The 14,229-nt window shown below is 43.5% G+C and overlaps 1 protein-coding gene across 1 annotated transcript in view; it reads right to left on the bottom strand.

The window, feature by feature from the left end:
- MYO5C (myosin VC) overlaps positions 1–14,229 on the bottom strand; it is a 121,609-nt gene that overhangs the window by 47,732 nt on the left and 59,648 nt on the right. Inside the window, exons 16-23 of the mRNA XM_081511482.1 lie at positions 11,525–11,608; positions 9,156–9,290; positions 7,946–8,043; positions 6,256–6,342; positions 5,682–5,793; positions 4,736–4,947; positions 2,111–2,276; positions 690–836 (exon numbers count right to left, since the gene is read on the bottom strand). Coding sequence (XP_081367608.1) covers positions 690–836; positions 2,111–2,276; positions 4,736–4,947; positions 5,682–5,793; positions 6,256–6,342; positions 7,946–8,043; positions 9,156–9,290; positions 11,525–11,608 — 1,041 coding nt within the window. The remainder of the gene's footprint in view (positions 1–689; positions 837–2,110; positions 2,277–4,735; positions 4,948–5,681; positions 5,794–6,255; positions 6,343–7,945; positions 8,044–9,155; positions 9,291–11,524; positions 11,609–14,229) is intronic.

The following is a 14,229-nucleotide window of genomic DNA, read 5'->3' as shown; positions in this document are numbered from 1 at the left end:
TGAGACAAAAGGCTATACATCAGAGTAAAATACTGATATTTTACATAGTCCAACAAGGCAAGTAGCAAATCACTGTGACCCGTTATAGGATTTGAGCAGAATCTTATCTCTTAAGGAGCTACCTTGCTGGTACCTGAAGGAAATTGCTTTCTTTTGTGGGGGGTTGGGGAGGGGTGGTAAATAGTCATTTCTGTGTCTTCTAAGGAGATCCAGTTGTTATATAGTGCGGATGGAGAAGGCAATGGCACCCCACTCCAATACTCTTGCCTGGAAAATCCTATGGATGGAGGAGCCCAGTGGGCTACAGTCCGTGGGGTCACTAAGAGTCAGACAAGACTGAGCGACTTCACTTTCACTTTTCCCTTTCACGCACTGGAGAAGGAAATGGCAGCCCACTCCAGTATTCTTGCCTGGAGAATCCCAGGGACGGCGGAGCCTGGTGGGCTGCCGTCTATGGGGTCGCACAGAGTCGGACACAACTGAAGCGACACAGCAGCAGCAGCAGCAACAATGTCCACTAAAGGGGATAACACTGTAGCTCAAATGGCAGAGAAAATTTTATGTTCAATTTTTCTTGTCTTGCCTTAAAATAACTTTATTTCATCAACAGCATAGTTAAGGAACTGGTCTGGAACTAAAATAAATCTGTTAGAAAGAGTAAATATGAAGGATGCTTTATGAACACTTACCTGGTCTTCTAGTTTTTTCTGCAAACGCTGAACTCGGTAAGTGAGCTGAATGTTGAGCACGAATCGTCGGATATTCTGGAATCTGCGTCTGGCCAGCCATGCCCGGGCATATTTCTGAAGGATCACAGCCTTGTGTTCCTTCAGCATCTTTAAAAGAAGATTTTGTGAAATGCAAAACGGGTCTCCACTGTTTTTCTCAACAACTCTTCCAGTGTTGGGAGATGTAACTACCAGAATACTCCTACAGGGTGAAATACCAATTTCTTGTAATCAACCCACACAATTCTGTTACCTATTTTTTTTCAGATTTTTAAAAATTGAACTCTAGTTTACTTACAATGTTGTATTAGTTTCAAGTGTACAGCAAAGTGATTCAGCTATACCTATATATATATTCTTTTTCAGATTCTTTTTCACTATAGGTTATTACAAGATATAGCTCCCTGTGTATACTCTTTGTATAGAGTATAGCCTTTGTAGTTTATCTATTTTATATATTGTAGTGTATATATGTTAATCCCAAAGTCTTAATTTTTCTATTCTACTCCCACTATCCTCTTGGTAACTATGTTTGTTTTCTATGTCTGTGAGTCTACTTCTGTTCTGTAAATAAGTTCATTTGTATCATTTTAAAAGATTGCACATATAAGTGATGGCATATGATATTTGTCTTTCTCTGATTTACTTCACTTACTATGATAATTTCAAGCCCCATCCAGTTGCTGCAAGTGACACTATTTCATAATTTTTTAATGGTTGAATAACATTCCATTGTATGTATGTACCACATCTTGTTTATACATTCATTTGTGAATAGACATTTAGGTTGTTTCCAGGTACTGGCTACTGTAAACAGCACTGCTATGAACATAGGGGTGGGTGGATTTTTTCGAATTAGAATTTGTTCTAGTTATATGCCCAGGAGCAGGATTGCAGGATCATATGGTAACTTTATTTTTAGATTTTGAAGCAACCTCCATATGTTCTGCATAGTGGCTGTACCAATTTACATTCCCACCAAAAATGTAGGAGTGTTCCTTTTTTTCCATAACCTTTCCAGCATTTATTATTTGTAGATTTTTTTATGATGACCAATCTGACTGGTGTGAGGTGCTACCTCACTGTAGTTCTGATTTGCATTTCTCTAAATAATTAGTGATGCTGAGACTCTTTCCATGTGCCTCTTGTCCATCTGCATGTCTTCTTTGGAGAAATGTCTATTTAGGTCTTCTGCCCATTTTTTGACTGGGTTGTATTTATGATATTTAGTAGTATAAGCTATTTGTATATTTTGGAAATTAATCCTTTGTTGGTAGCATCACTTGCAGATATTTTCTCCTACCTAGACTTTGGAAACAATAACCAAATCCTAGCTGCAGCAGACACATATGAACAGACATTCATATCCCAGAAAGTCACACCTTTTGATACCTCCTCCTTGCCAGGAATCCTCGGGTGTAGGCCTGGATGGTGATAGTGGCCACGCGAATCAGCTGGTACAAGTTGCGGACAAGATATGCTCGACAGTACTTCTGAATGACAATGGCTGCCCATGCTTCTTTTAAGGCAGTGGCAGTAACAGCTTTCCTTGGTTAAAAAGAATGTAGGATAAGCCTGTTACCAATGGGGCACTGACTTCCTCCCCAAAGCAACCAGCTTGTGCAATACTTCTTAACTGAGGCATATTCCAAAGTTTTGCAAATTGTGTAACGGTTTACGCTAATGTCTAGTCAAGATCAGTGTTATTACTTCTCCTTTCCATCCTGATCCGAACATGGATCTGTTCCAGGAACGAGGCTCCACATGGGAACTTTCTCACTCTTCACATTCAGGCCAATCACCCCACCGTCACTCACCTACCCACAGAGGCTATGACAACACAACTGTGCTTTGGCATTGCACTTGCTCATTCATCTAGTCATTCATGTGGGAGATCATGCTGGCACCTCCAGATCAGGGGTTGAAAAACTATGGCCTTGGGGCCAGAGCTATACCCTCCCACCTGATATTGTCACCTTTTGTTGTAATACAGCCGCACTTATTATTTACATATAGCCCATGGCTGATTTCATGCTACAAAGGTAGAGTTTAACAGTTGTACGAGAAACCACAAGACCCCAAAAGCCCAAATATTTGGCCCTTACAGGAAAAGTTTGTCAACTCCTTCCTTTCTGATGGCCTGGAGGTGAGGAGAAAGTTCTTACCTGCAGAGTTTACGACCTCGTAAAACAGACTTAGAAATGGTCAAGTGGGATAAGAAGAAAAATAAAATTACTACCAAAAGATCTGTAAGAGAGATCTTACTGAACTATCATTCTGCTTGGGAAGAGCTGACATGTCATCCAGGCTTGACAGAAAAGTAGGATTTCTCAAGACAGTAAAGGCTGGAAAAGGCATTTCAGACTAAGGGATGGGTGAAGACATGGAGGCCTAGCAGTGCCTGAAACATTCGGAAAAAGAGAATTTGTCTGGAATCGCTAGAATATAAGATACATGGAGAAAACTGGTAGGTAGTGAGGTGAGAAAAATAGATGGGGACTGTTTGGTATCAAAATATGTGTTTACTGAACATGTACTATGTGACAGTCACTGTGCTGGGTCCTGGATATGGATGCAGAGGGAACCAGACAAGTACCATCCCTGTCCTCCCAGAGTGTCCATGCCTATGGCTCCACCCAGGCCATGGGGACCCATGAGAACCATGGCAAAGGCTGAGTGCCCTTCTCTGGGAAACAGGGGCCACTGCGGCATGAGAGGGAGGAGCAGGAGCTCTATGAGGCCCTGCTTTAGAAGCCAGGAAGGAAAGGCGGCAGGTCGAGGGCTGTGCTGTAGAGTGAAACACAAATGTGATGAAGGCTTCATGCAGGGCAGGGGTGCAGGAATGAAATAAGTGGGACAGACACAGGAGGCAAATGGAGGGAGCATGAGTTTGGGGAAGGAGGTAACGCTGGACTTTCCTGCCCTGGGGACTCCTGCTGTTAACTGAAACCAGAGGCTTGAGGGGGAGAGTGAGGCTGACTGTAAGTGTATGTAAGATGGTTGCCTGGGGAAGCGTGGGCCAGGAGGTAGGGGCAGGGTGGTGGAACGGCAAGCCCAGTTTGGGGTGTGCTAAGATGAAGGCTGTGGTGTGTCAGTCACGTGGAGGAGCCCAGATACTGCTGGAGGTCAGGTATAAGGCTCAGGATAAGGGAACCTGAGCTATATAGCCTGTCTTTAAAAACCTGGCTCTCCTACTACAGTCACAGCAAGGGAAGGAGGGAGGCTGGGCACACACAGAGATGCACACAATGCCATCCAAGAAGGATGCTCGTCTTGCTGGCCATCCCAGGACGGCCTCTTGGGAGTGCTCTCAGAGGGGTGGGATGGCTGTGCCCTCCACTCGGGCAGCCCTACCCAGGGGACTCATTGCTTGTGGGCCACGGTCTCCTCAGGCATGATCTGCCCCCACTACCTGTCAGTTAGGCTGGTCAGTGGTGTCCTTACTCAGAAGCTTCACTGGGACCCTGATCACCCTTAGGCATTTTCAGTTCCCAAGGACCAGCAGCTCAGCCTCTCTACCTGGTCTCACCAGGAATTCTGGCCCTCTTCAGCAACACCCTGATCGGGGCTTTCTCTCATCAAGGTCCCGGTTGCCACCTCTGCCATGTGGGGACAGTATGCAGAGTTAGCACCACCTGCTCCCAAGGACACACCCATCTGCTCTTGAGGCTCACAGCCACCTGTGGACCCACATACACATCTGCACCTGGGTCCTGGGAGAAGAGAGGCCCCGCCGCCTGGAGGTGATAGGGAAGAAAGTCGTACAGTTGCTCAAGTCTTCTTGGTTCCAGCTCAGAGGGTAAAGAATCCGCCTGCAATGCAGGAGACCCAGGTTTGATACCTGGGTCTGGAAGATCTGGAGAAGGGAATAGCTATCCACTTTCCAAGTGCCTGAAGAATTCCATGGACAGAGGAGCCTGGCAGGCTACAGATCATGGGGTCTCAAAGAGTTGGACACGACTGATCGACTAACACTCGCACAATTTCCATTCTTGGTTCCAACACACCTCACAGTTTGCTGACCCCGGAAGTACTGCTGGATGATCAGGGCTGCTCGTTTCTCTCTGAGGAATTTTCTTCTCTGGAGCCAGCCCCGGACGTGCTTTTGAATCACAATACAACCCTGCCTCAGTTTATCCAACCGGAGTTTTTCTAAATAAGCCACTTGTCCTGCTCTGAAGAAAATTTTGGTTTTACCAAACTGGTACTGATTAGAATTCTGGAAGAGAAAAATGACATAATGAGAAACAAACTTTCAGATTTTCTACAGTATTTGGAAAAGATGGTTAGAGATCCAAACACATCATCAATATTGTTATTTTGACATCTCTGTTCTTCGACATAAAGAGGAAAACTTCTGATTGTGACCTGGACGTTTATGTTTTGCCTTTTTTGTTTAAAGACTCTTCGGGAGAAGAAGTGGACAGGAGGGTGAGGGGTGTGCCTGTGGAGTGAGGAGGGATGTTTGCATTGTGGGTGATTCTTGGCTGGCCTGCTGGGGAGCTCCAGCCTCTCGTAGATGGTTTTCTCAGAAGAGCAGAGGTGCCTGGAAAGGCTTGATTTCTGTCTTCATTTGGCATCTCTTCACTACCCCTCTCCTGGCCATCAGAGCTACTTCCCCCACCTCTTTTCTGTCAAAACTCATGGCTTCAGCAACCTTCTAAATCCACACTGAGAGCCGTGACCTGGCTTAGTAACTGTCTAGCTAAGTGTGTAACGTAAGTTAGGCCCACAGAAGTTGCTGGGTCGTGGGGGAACACAACAGGACAGGAGGACACGGTGGGGTAGGGGAGGGACCCTGAAGGTGAGTCATGCTGTCTCTGATCTCCTTCGCACATAGACGCTTGGGCACATCTTCTTTCTTCCCAGGCATTCACGACAGTTACGGCCCCGAGACATGGCAGAGATGAGACAAGTGCTTGCCAGCCCATGATTCCAGGAGGGAGGACTGACCTGGATGAGCCGGTGTAACACCACTTTGCACACCTCCTTTTTATCGCTGAACAAACGCTCCTGCTTGGTCATGAGGACCCCGTAGCGGCTGTAGAACTCAATGTATGTCCACCTGGAAAATCAAAGCAGACCTGAGGAGGCGGGCTGGAGGAAAGCACGTGCTGTCTGCGGACCCCACAGGCTTACTTGCCACTGTTCTGGGGACACGGCCCTGACCTTAGACACAGAGCCGCTGGGACATCACCCAAGCCTCACCTGAGCACACTTGTGCTCCCTGGATGACTTTTGTTAATGTTCCACTTCAACAACTGTCTCCCCCCTCTCCTCTAGCCCCCTGTCCCAGGAGCCCTGGGGAGGCAGCAGGTGACCCTCACTAGGACAGATGGGGTAGGGGGTGGGGACAGTGGCCTCTGTCTACAATGCTGCCCGTCTATCACCCTCTCTGGACTTCCCACAGCACAGTGGGATATCTCATGGACAGATCCGACAGAACACAAGCCAGTTCCTCCCTTGGTTCTCAGCACACACCTGAAGTTGGGCACTTTCTCCCCCAAATGAGGAACTGACAACATACCTAGAAGGGTAGCTCTGGGCACTGATGCGAATTGTTTCTAAGACGCCACAGGCTCGCAGCTGCTGAACAATTCTTTTGGAGTCAAACCTTAAGGACGATTTGATCACGTATTAAATCATCATAGTTGATAAACAGGCCCATAAACAGTGTAGCAGACCTGCCCCCACTGTGAGCTCCTGGGGAACAGGATCTGCCTGTGTGATCCCCAAGCCCAGCAGATACTTGATAAATACGTGTTGGATGTCAAGTGAGGGCAGCACCTCTGTGAAACAGTTCAGAAGCCACACTCAGGACACAGGGAAAGGACCAGTTGATTGGTTTTTTTTTTTTTTTTGAGCTTCAAATCAGCTTTCTAAAGACTATCAAGTGTGAATTAATAGTCGAAGAATGTATGACATTTGAAAAATAGTTCCAATTAAAAGTAAACTGTTGAAATTTAGGTTATTAAAATAATAAATATGAAGCAGAATATATATACTTGGATAAATATATAACTTCTTTAATCTACCATTCTTCATTATGATGGTATGCCATCACTTGAGCTAAGATGTATGTATTCACTAGGTCTATATCCAAACTGTTGTTCTGCACATACTATAACTTTGAACAACATTTTTCAAATATTTTATGTCTTGATAAAAAATCTTTAAATTATTCTAAGAAAACAATTAATAAATAACAAACATTTAGGAGAAACAGATCATGAAAATTTGCTTCAGTTTTTAGATTCAAACGAATAAATGTTTAAAAGTTTTTGGTAGATACACAGTAATTTGATTCCAGTAATTTGACTTTCAAAATATTTACCTCAAACTAACTTTTTAACATCTGTTTTATTCTTTATAGTATGATTATCTAGAGGGCTCCAAAAAACCATATGATAATCTCAATAGATGCAGAAAAGGCTTTCGACAAAATTCAACATTTATTTATTATAAAAACTCTCTAGAAAGTGGTACAGAGGGAACCTACTTGCACATAATAAAGGCCCTGTATTATAAACCCACAATAAACATTATTCTCAATGGGGAAGAACTGAAAGCATCTCCTCTGGGAGCAGCCGATTCTGACCAAGATGGCAGGGAGCAGCTTTGTGGGGAAATGACAACCGGAGTGAGAGAAACATCCGAGTTCGCCCATCCTAGCGCCTACATGTTGCTATGTTCCCTCTACAAGACACTCCACAGGTGGCCCTCTGGCTTAGGTCTGACCCTCTAAGGACCCCAGACACAGGACAGTGCAGCCCCTAAGGTGCCTCTCAGCCCGAGTCATCTAAGAGACCCTCTGTAACTTCTACTCGTGGGTTCGGGTCTTCCTCTTGGGGCCCCAGAGCACAAGCCTAATACCTCATGCCAGGTTTGAAGGCAAACCTTCAGACCCCTCTACAGCCTTTCTCCTACAAACACATACAAATTCTTACCATCAGGGAAAATGTTCTGGCTTACTCAGTTGCATAAGCTCTAGCTGTAGAATAATTCTTTCAGATCTAGCCCCTTCGCTTAATCCTGGAGATGAGCCGGCTTAGCCAGAGGGGTTGAACTAATACCAGATGTAGAGGGCAGACTTGTTTTGAATCATTTAAAAACCCAGAAATAGTAAAGTTCTAGACAATTATAGGCAAATTCTCCAACATCATGACAGAGACGGCTTTCTCGGTGTCCCCCCCCCCTCCCCGTTGCAGAACACTTACTCAAAGGGCAGTTTCTCATCATTTGGCTTAATGCATCGGACATAGTGGGGAGTGGTGGCGTTGAGAGTCTCCATGAGCAAGTACAGAGAGCTGCGGAACTAGGAAACAAGGTCAGGAGGCAAACATTGCACTGAATATAATGCTTAGATGAAGGTAAGGAAAAAAAAAAGGGCCTCTACTGTACAGCCAGAGAAGGTAATGGCACCCCACTCCAGTACTCTTGCCTGGGAAACCCCATGGACGGAGGAGCCTGGTAGGCTACAGCCCATGGGGTCGCGAAGAGTCAGACACGACTGAGTGACTTCACTTTCACTTTTCACTTACTTGCACTGGAGGAGGAAATGGCAACCCACTCCAGTATTCTTGCCTGGAGAATCCCAGGGACAGAGGAGCCTGGTGGGCTGCCGTCTATGGGGTCGCACAGAGTCAGACACGACTGATGCGACTTAGCAGCAGCAGCTACTGTATAGCACGGGGAACTCTGCTCAATGTTGTGTGGCAGTCTGGATGGGAGGGGAGTTTGGGGGAGAATGGATACATGTATATGTATGGCTGGGTCCCCTTGCCATTCATCTGAAACTATCACAACATTGTTAATCAGCTATACTTAAGTATAAAATAGAAAGTTAAAAAGAGAGGTTCAACCTTCATAAGTTACTCAAGAAGAGGGACAATGAAGTTCATGCATAAACATCTATTATGAAAGGTTTTAGTCTATGACTGGGTTTATCTCAGCATATCCTGCTTTTATGGACAGAGCAGTTCTCTGTCCAATACTCCCCAATAGCCGAGGGCTTAGTGAGTCAGGTTATTGTGCAAACACACGGTTTGCTCAGGTGTGTGTAGCCTTAGAGGTGGAAGCACCATGACGAGGAACTACTATTCTTCTTTGCATTTATATTAGATTTGAAGAAGCCCAGTGCCAGTGCCCGTGTCCGTGGCTCCCTAGGTAATGCAATGGTAAAGAATCTGCCTGCCAGTGCAGGAGACATAAGGGACATGGATTTGATCCCTGGGTCTGGAAGATCCCCAGGAGGACGGCGTGGCAACCCATGCCTCATGGATAGAGGAGCCGAGCAGGCTATAGTCCAAAGGGTCACAAAGAATGAGATACGACTGAGCATAGCACAGTGTCCAGGCCCAGAATGGTCCCACCCAGCCCTGATCCCTGCCCTCAGCCTGGCTGGGCCCTCAGCCACTCTCTGGGTACCTTGCTCCCCACGGTGCTCCGGAAATGCTTGTTGTTTGGCTTGATGAGTGGCTTTGCAGATTTAACTGTGATCGCTGAACCAAATGGGGAAGAAGGAACTGGATTTTCTTGAAAAAAGTTGGCACAGAGATGAAACTAGGAAGAACAGAGAGGGTTTTAATGTCAAAAGTGTTTGCGCACAGTCCTCAGCTGGTATAATCGAGGAAAAGGTCACCATAATCCCAACCTGTCTAAACCAGTGGTGGGTAAAGTAACAATCCTGGCCAAATCTCAGTTCCACAAGGGGATCGCCCTCACTGGGGATGACTGATGGTTTCTTTCCCAGGCATGAGAGCAGGAAGGAAACCATGTGAATGTCTATATGTGGGTATCACTCCAAGAGTCAGAAAACGAGATAATCTTCCTCCTTCTGTGCCTTGGCTCATGTTGCTTCTGCACTTGGAATCTCTTCTCTCCTAACCTCACATTCTCCGCCTTACAGATTCAACTGTTGTTCAGTCGCTAAGTTGTGCTGGACTCTTTGTGATCGCATGGACTGCAGCCTGCCAGGTTCCTCTGTCTTCCACCGTCTCCCAGAGTTTGCTCAAATTCATGTCCAGTGCGTTGGTGATGCTGTGTAAACCCTACCCATTATTTAAGGTTCTATTATAATATTTTGCAGCCCACTCCCTTCAGAATACCTTTCCTGGTGTCCCAGCATGAATTAATTCCAACTTCCTCTGAGTTATCTTAATCTTTATTCTGTACCTTTTTTTAAGACACCACTTCCTACTCCACATCACTTGTTCCTTTAAATGCCTTATCTCTTGGAGAAGACCTTATGTTTTCTTCTTTTAAATCAGACATTGAGAATCTCCTTTGGGGGAGAATTCTTGCCTGATGTATCCTGTAGCCCCCATGGAACAAGTGAATCTGGAATTCCCAGGCCTCTGATAGCTTGTGGGTTTAGTGGAGAGACCCATCTGTGCTTCATGGCAATCTGAATTCCTCTTGAGGAATTCAGCATGCTGGACCCCAAGCTGGCCTTGGGTGAGTAAACAATTGGTGAATTATGTCAACTAATTTGGTACACAAAATACAGCCTATTTCTACATTGAATTCTCTGTCATGAATCAATTTTAATAACTGAAGTTTCCATTGCCTGTGATTTATTTATGACCATTAGGGGAAGTGCTCAGGCTTATTTGGGAAGTTGTCAAAATACTTGAGCATTAACAAAGGACAAGGGACCTTCAAAAACAAGGAAAATAAGTATGATAATCAAATCTTCACAAAAAATGAAGGACTGTGTATGAAACATCCTTATTCTCAAACTTTAAGAATTTGAGTTCTTAAAATTCTTAAATTGAGAGAAACGTTTAAGGAGGAAAAGAAAAGGCCAGAAGTCACTCTTACGGTGACACTTCAGCACATAGTACCATGGATTCAAGGAGCTCACATTCACAGAGCAGCACTCTGCCTTGCTTTGGTTTTCTTGAGCACTTACTTAGCACTACCTACCACGATTTGCTTTCATTTGGGAGGTATGTTGCTCCCTGTGGGATGTGAGCTCCTTGAGGTCAGGAGCCCTATTTGTCTTGTTTACTGCTGTTTCCCCAGAGTCTAGGACAGTGCTTGGTGTATGGTAGGTGCAGTACAAATATTTGTGAGTGAAGGTATAAAGTGTGAATCATGACTTTTTAAATGATCGTCTTTGCTGTCCTTCTTATCCTCGGCACATTTGATTTTTGATTTTGCGTGTAGTGAAAATTTGAATGCTTTCAGAAGCTAGAAACATATTTTAGTGCCAATTCTAAAATGGTCATTCTTTGTTTGTATATGAAACCACCTTGAGTGGCATCTAGATTTCTACTGAAGAAGGATGATACAGTTAGGATTAAGTATCTTGGACTAGTACCGGATCTTCTGAAGCATCTGGCCAGCTTGGTATCCTGTGAAAGTTTTCTGTTTTCTGGGTAGACATTCTTATACAGTATTGTCTTTAAAATTAGATTGTCTCTTCTATATTGAAAACATTTTTATGTTTTCTAATTTAAAAATTAGTATTTTCTTATAGATAGTGTGCAATAAAGCTGAAGAAAGATGTGTGGTTTTTGCAAATACTTTAAGAGTAGATAAAAATTTTAGATTTGTAAAATTAATATATTGTACTGGCACAAAATAGTTTTAAATTATATTTTAAAAAGCTCTCTAAAAATAAAACAAAATACTCATCACTATACTAATGAGGATGACTTTTTGTATGCAGAAGCTACAATTTGTTGTTACAAGACAGATAACACGCACATGTTTCTTTCTCTTGATTCACATCTAGGTCCATGTCAAGTATACAACAAATAATATTAACTACCCTTTAGGACTTTACAAACCTTGCTTGCTCTCAGGATTTCCACCAGCATGTCATAGACGGTATCTCTGTTCTTCTCCAGGAAACCTTCACATTTATACTCTACCTGTGCAAACAAAGGAGTTATTTCCAAAGAGGCAAAAGCTGCATCTAAGTACCACAAGTTTCTTTTATTTTTTTAAGAACAATTAATGAAGGGGCTATAAAAACAATGTTTTAAAAAGAGATTCAGTTTCTGTTTGTCTCAGCAACCTTATTATATTATAGAGAGCTTAGAAAGCTGGGGTTGTGTCATCTGATGTAAAGCACCATGTTCTCCCACTGCCTGGACCTCTCACTGGCCACTCTACACTCACCTACACTCACCTGTTAGTTCCCACTGGCCACAGGTGACTGACTGTTCCCTGTTATATGTGCAATTAATATAAGAAGACCTCACTTAGGGTTCTCTTTACCTTTGAAGTCACCAGGAGGAGGAGAAAAGCTCAGTGGTATCCTTTGAGTTCAAACAGAAATGTCTTCCTGAATCAGCATTAATGTGGTAGAAAGAAAAGAAAAACTGACCAGCTGACCACATAGCTTTCCAAGGCACAAAACCCGTAGAGTCAGATTTAGAGTGGGTTAGAGTTTGGTTTAGAAAAACCCTCCATGAGGCCCTTTCTGATTCATAAGGCTTCTTGAATCCCTAACAACAACATAGCCAGGGTGGCTCCTTAAATATTCAAACCTCCAGTTAGTGACAAAGCTACAGTCATCAAAACAGTATGGCACTGGCATAAAGACAGACATATAAATCAATATAACAGAGTAGAGAGCCAAGAAATGAACCCACACTTTTATGGGCAATTAGTCTATGACAAAGGAGGCAAGAGCATACAGTGGGGAAAAGACAGCCTCTTCAGTAAGTGGTGTTGGGGAAACTGGACAGCTACATGTAAAAGAATCAAACTGGACTACTCCCACATCATGTACAAAAATAAATTCAAAATGGATTAAAATTTGAATGTAAGACCTGAAAACATAAAACTTGTAAAAGAGAACACAGGTAGCATGCTCTTTGACATTGGTCTTAGTAATACTTTGGGGGATATGTTTCCTCAGACCAGGGAAACAAAAGCAAAAATAAATCAGGCTATACCAAACTAAGAAGTTTTTACACAGCAAAGGAAACTATCAACAAAACAAAAAGGCCACCTACTGAATGCAGAAGTTATTTGCAAATGATATATCTGATAAGGGATTAACCCAAAATATAAGAACTTATACAACTCAACTACAAAAAAAGAATCCTATTTAAGGAATGAGCAGAGAATCAGAATAGATATTTTTCCAAAGAAGACAAACAGATGGTCACCAGGCACATGAAAAGATACTCAGTGTTACTAATCACTGGGGGAATGTAAATCAAAGCCACAGTGAGATAAACCTCACACCTGTCAGAATAGCTATCATCGAAAAGACAACAAATAACAAGTGTTGGTAAGGATGTGGGGAAAAGAGAACACTCGTGTACTGTTAGTGGGAATGCAGATTGGTGCAGCCACTATGGAAAACAGTATGGAGTTGCCTCAAAAAATTAAAAATAGAATTACCATTTGATCCAGCAATTCCACTCCTGTGTGTGTGTGTGTGTGTGTGTGTGTGTGTGTGTGTGTGTGTGTGTACATACATATATATATATATATCAAGAAAACCAAAACACTAACTCAAAAAGATATTTGCACCCCTGTTGCTCATTGTAGCACTATTTACAATAGTCAAATCTCTGGATTGTGTATTTTAAAATGTGATATTCTTCATAAATAAAAAAACATTTTTAAAATTGTGAACAAACAGGCTCTTGGGATGCTGGATTGTGGAGGCAGAGAGGGTGTTCAGGGACCCCTGACAAGGATGCTGCTTTGCCCCACGGGTAGGAAAGTATCCTTACTGGTGCAGTTTGGGTTAGGAACCAGGAACGCTGGCTGTCTGTAAACACACCCTTGTGAATAAAGCATGAGGACTGTTGCGTAAGTTCTTCCAGGCTGGTGTGTGAGCCACTAGATAAACAAGCCAAAGTGTAATAAATAGAGAGCTTTCCCAGAAGACTGTCTACAGGGACAGTGTCACAGGCAGCTGAGTGTCTCTGCCGGGGCTCTGAGGACCAAGGCAAAGTGTGCTGACTTACTGTATCTAAACACAGCTGCCTTTCTCTGAAGACAATTTTATTTTCCTGGCTAATTAAATTGAGAACATAAGCTAATGCTATGGCATGTGTGGTTTCTTCCCTCCAATCCACAGTCCACACAAAATGCAGCATTGTTAGTTCTCTTAAGAGAATCTTCTTAGAAGTACCAGGTGACAAGAATTGAATGTACAGAAACCATGTACTATAGACAGGGTCTCTTGAAGTAAATCCCATATATGTGCTTTACAGGAAGTCTGATACTTTTTTTTTTTTTTTTTTACTTGGGATCACAACTGTGAAATTATAAAGGACAACTAGAAAATATAACTTGATATATCATCACTCATTTCACGTGCATCTCTTCAGGAGCCTATGTGAACAACTTGCAAGCAAGCACTAAAAGGCGATCGTGTTGAAGAGTGCTCCTCTTGCCCACACAGGTTATTAGAGCTGAGCCGCTGGCTGTCCCCTCCGTTGCCCCTGTGGGCACTCAGACATGACCAGCAGACTGACCCACAGCATTAGCGGCTAGGGCACACAAGCACAGGCTGTCCCCATGA

Source organism: Giraffa tippelskirchi, chromosome 7, assembly GCF_054371585.1.
Source record: "Giraffa tippelskirchi isolate mGirTip1 chromosome 7, T2T-mGirTip1v1.2.pri, whole genome shotgun sequence".
Taxonomy (NCBI): Eukaryota; Metazoa; Chordata; class Mammalia; order Artiodactyla; family Giraffidae; genus Giraffa; species Giraffa tippelskirchi.
The sequence above is the reverse complement of the archived record's forward strand: the minus strand, read 5'-3'. Positions and strand labels throughout refer to the sequence as shown.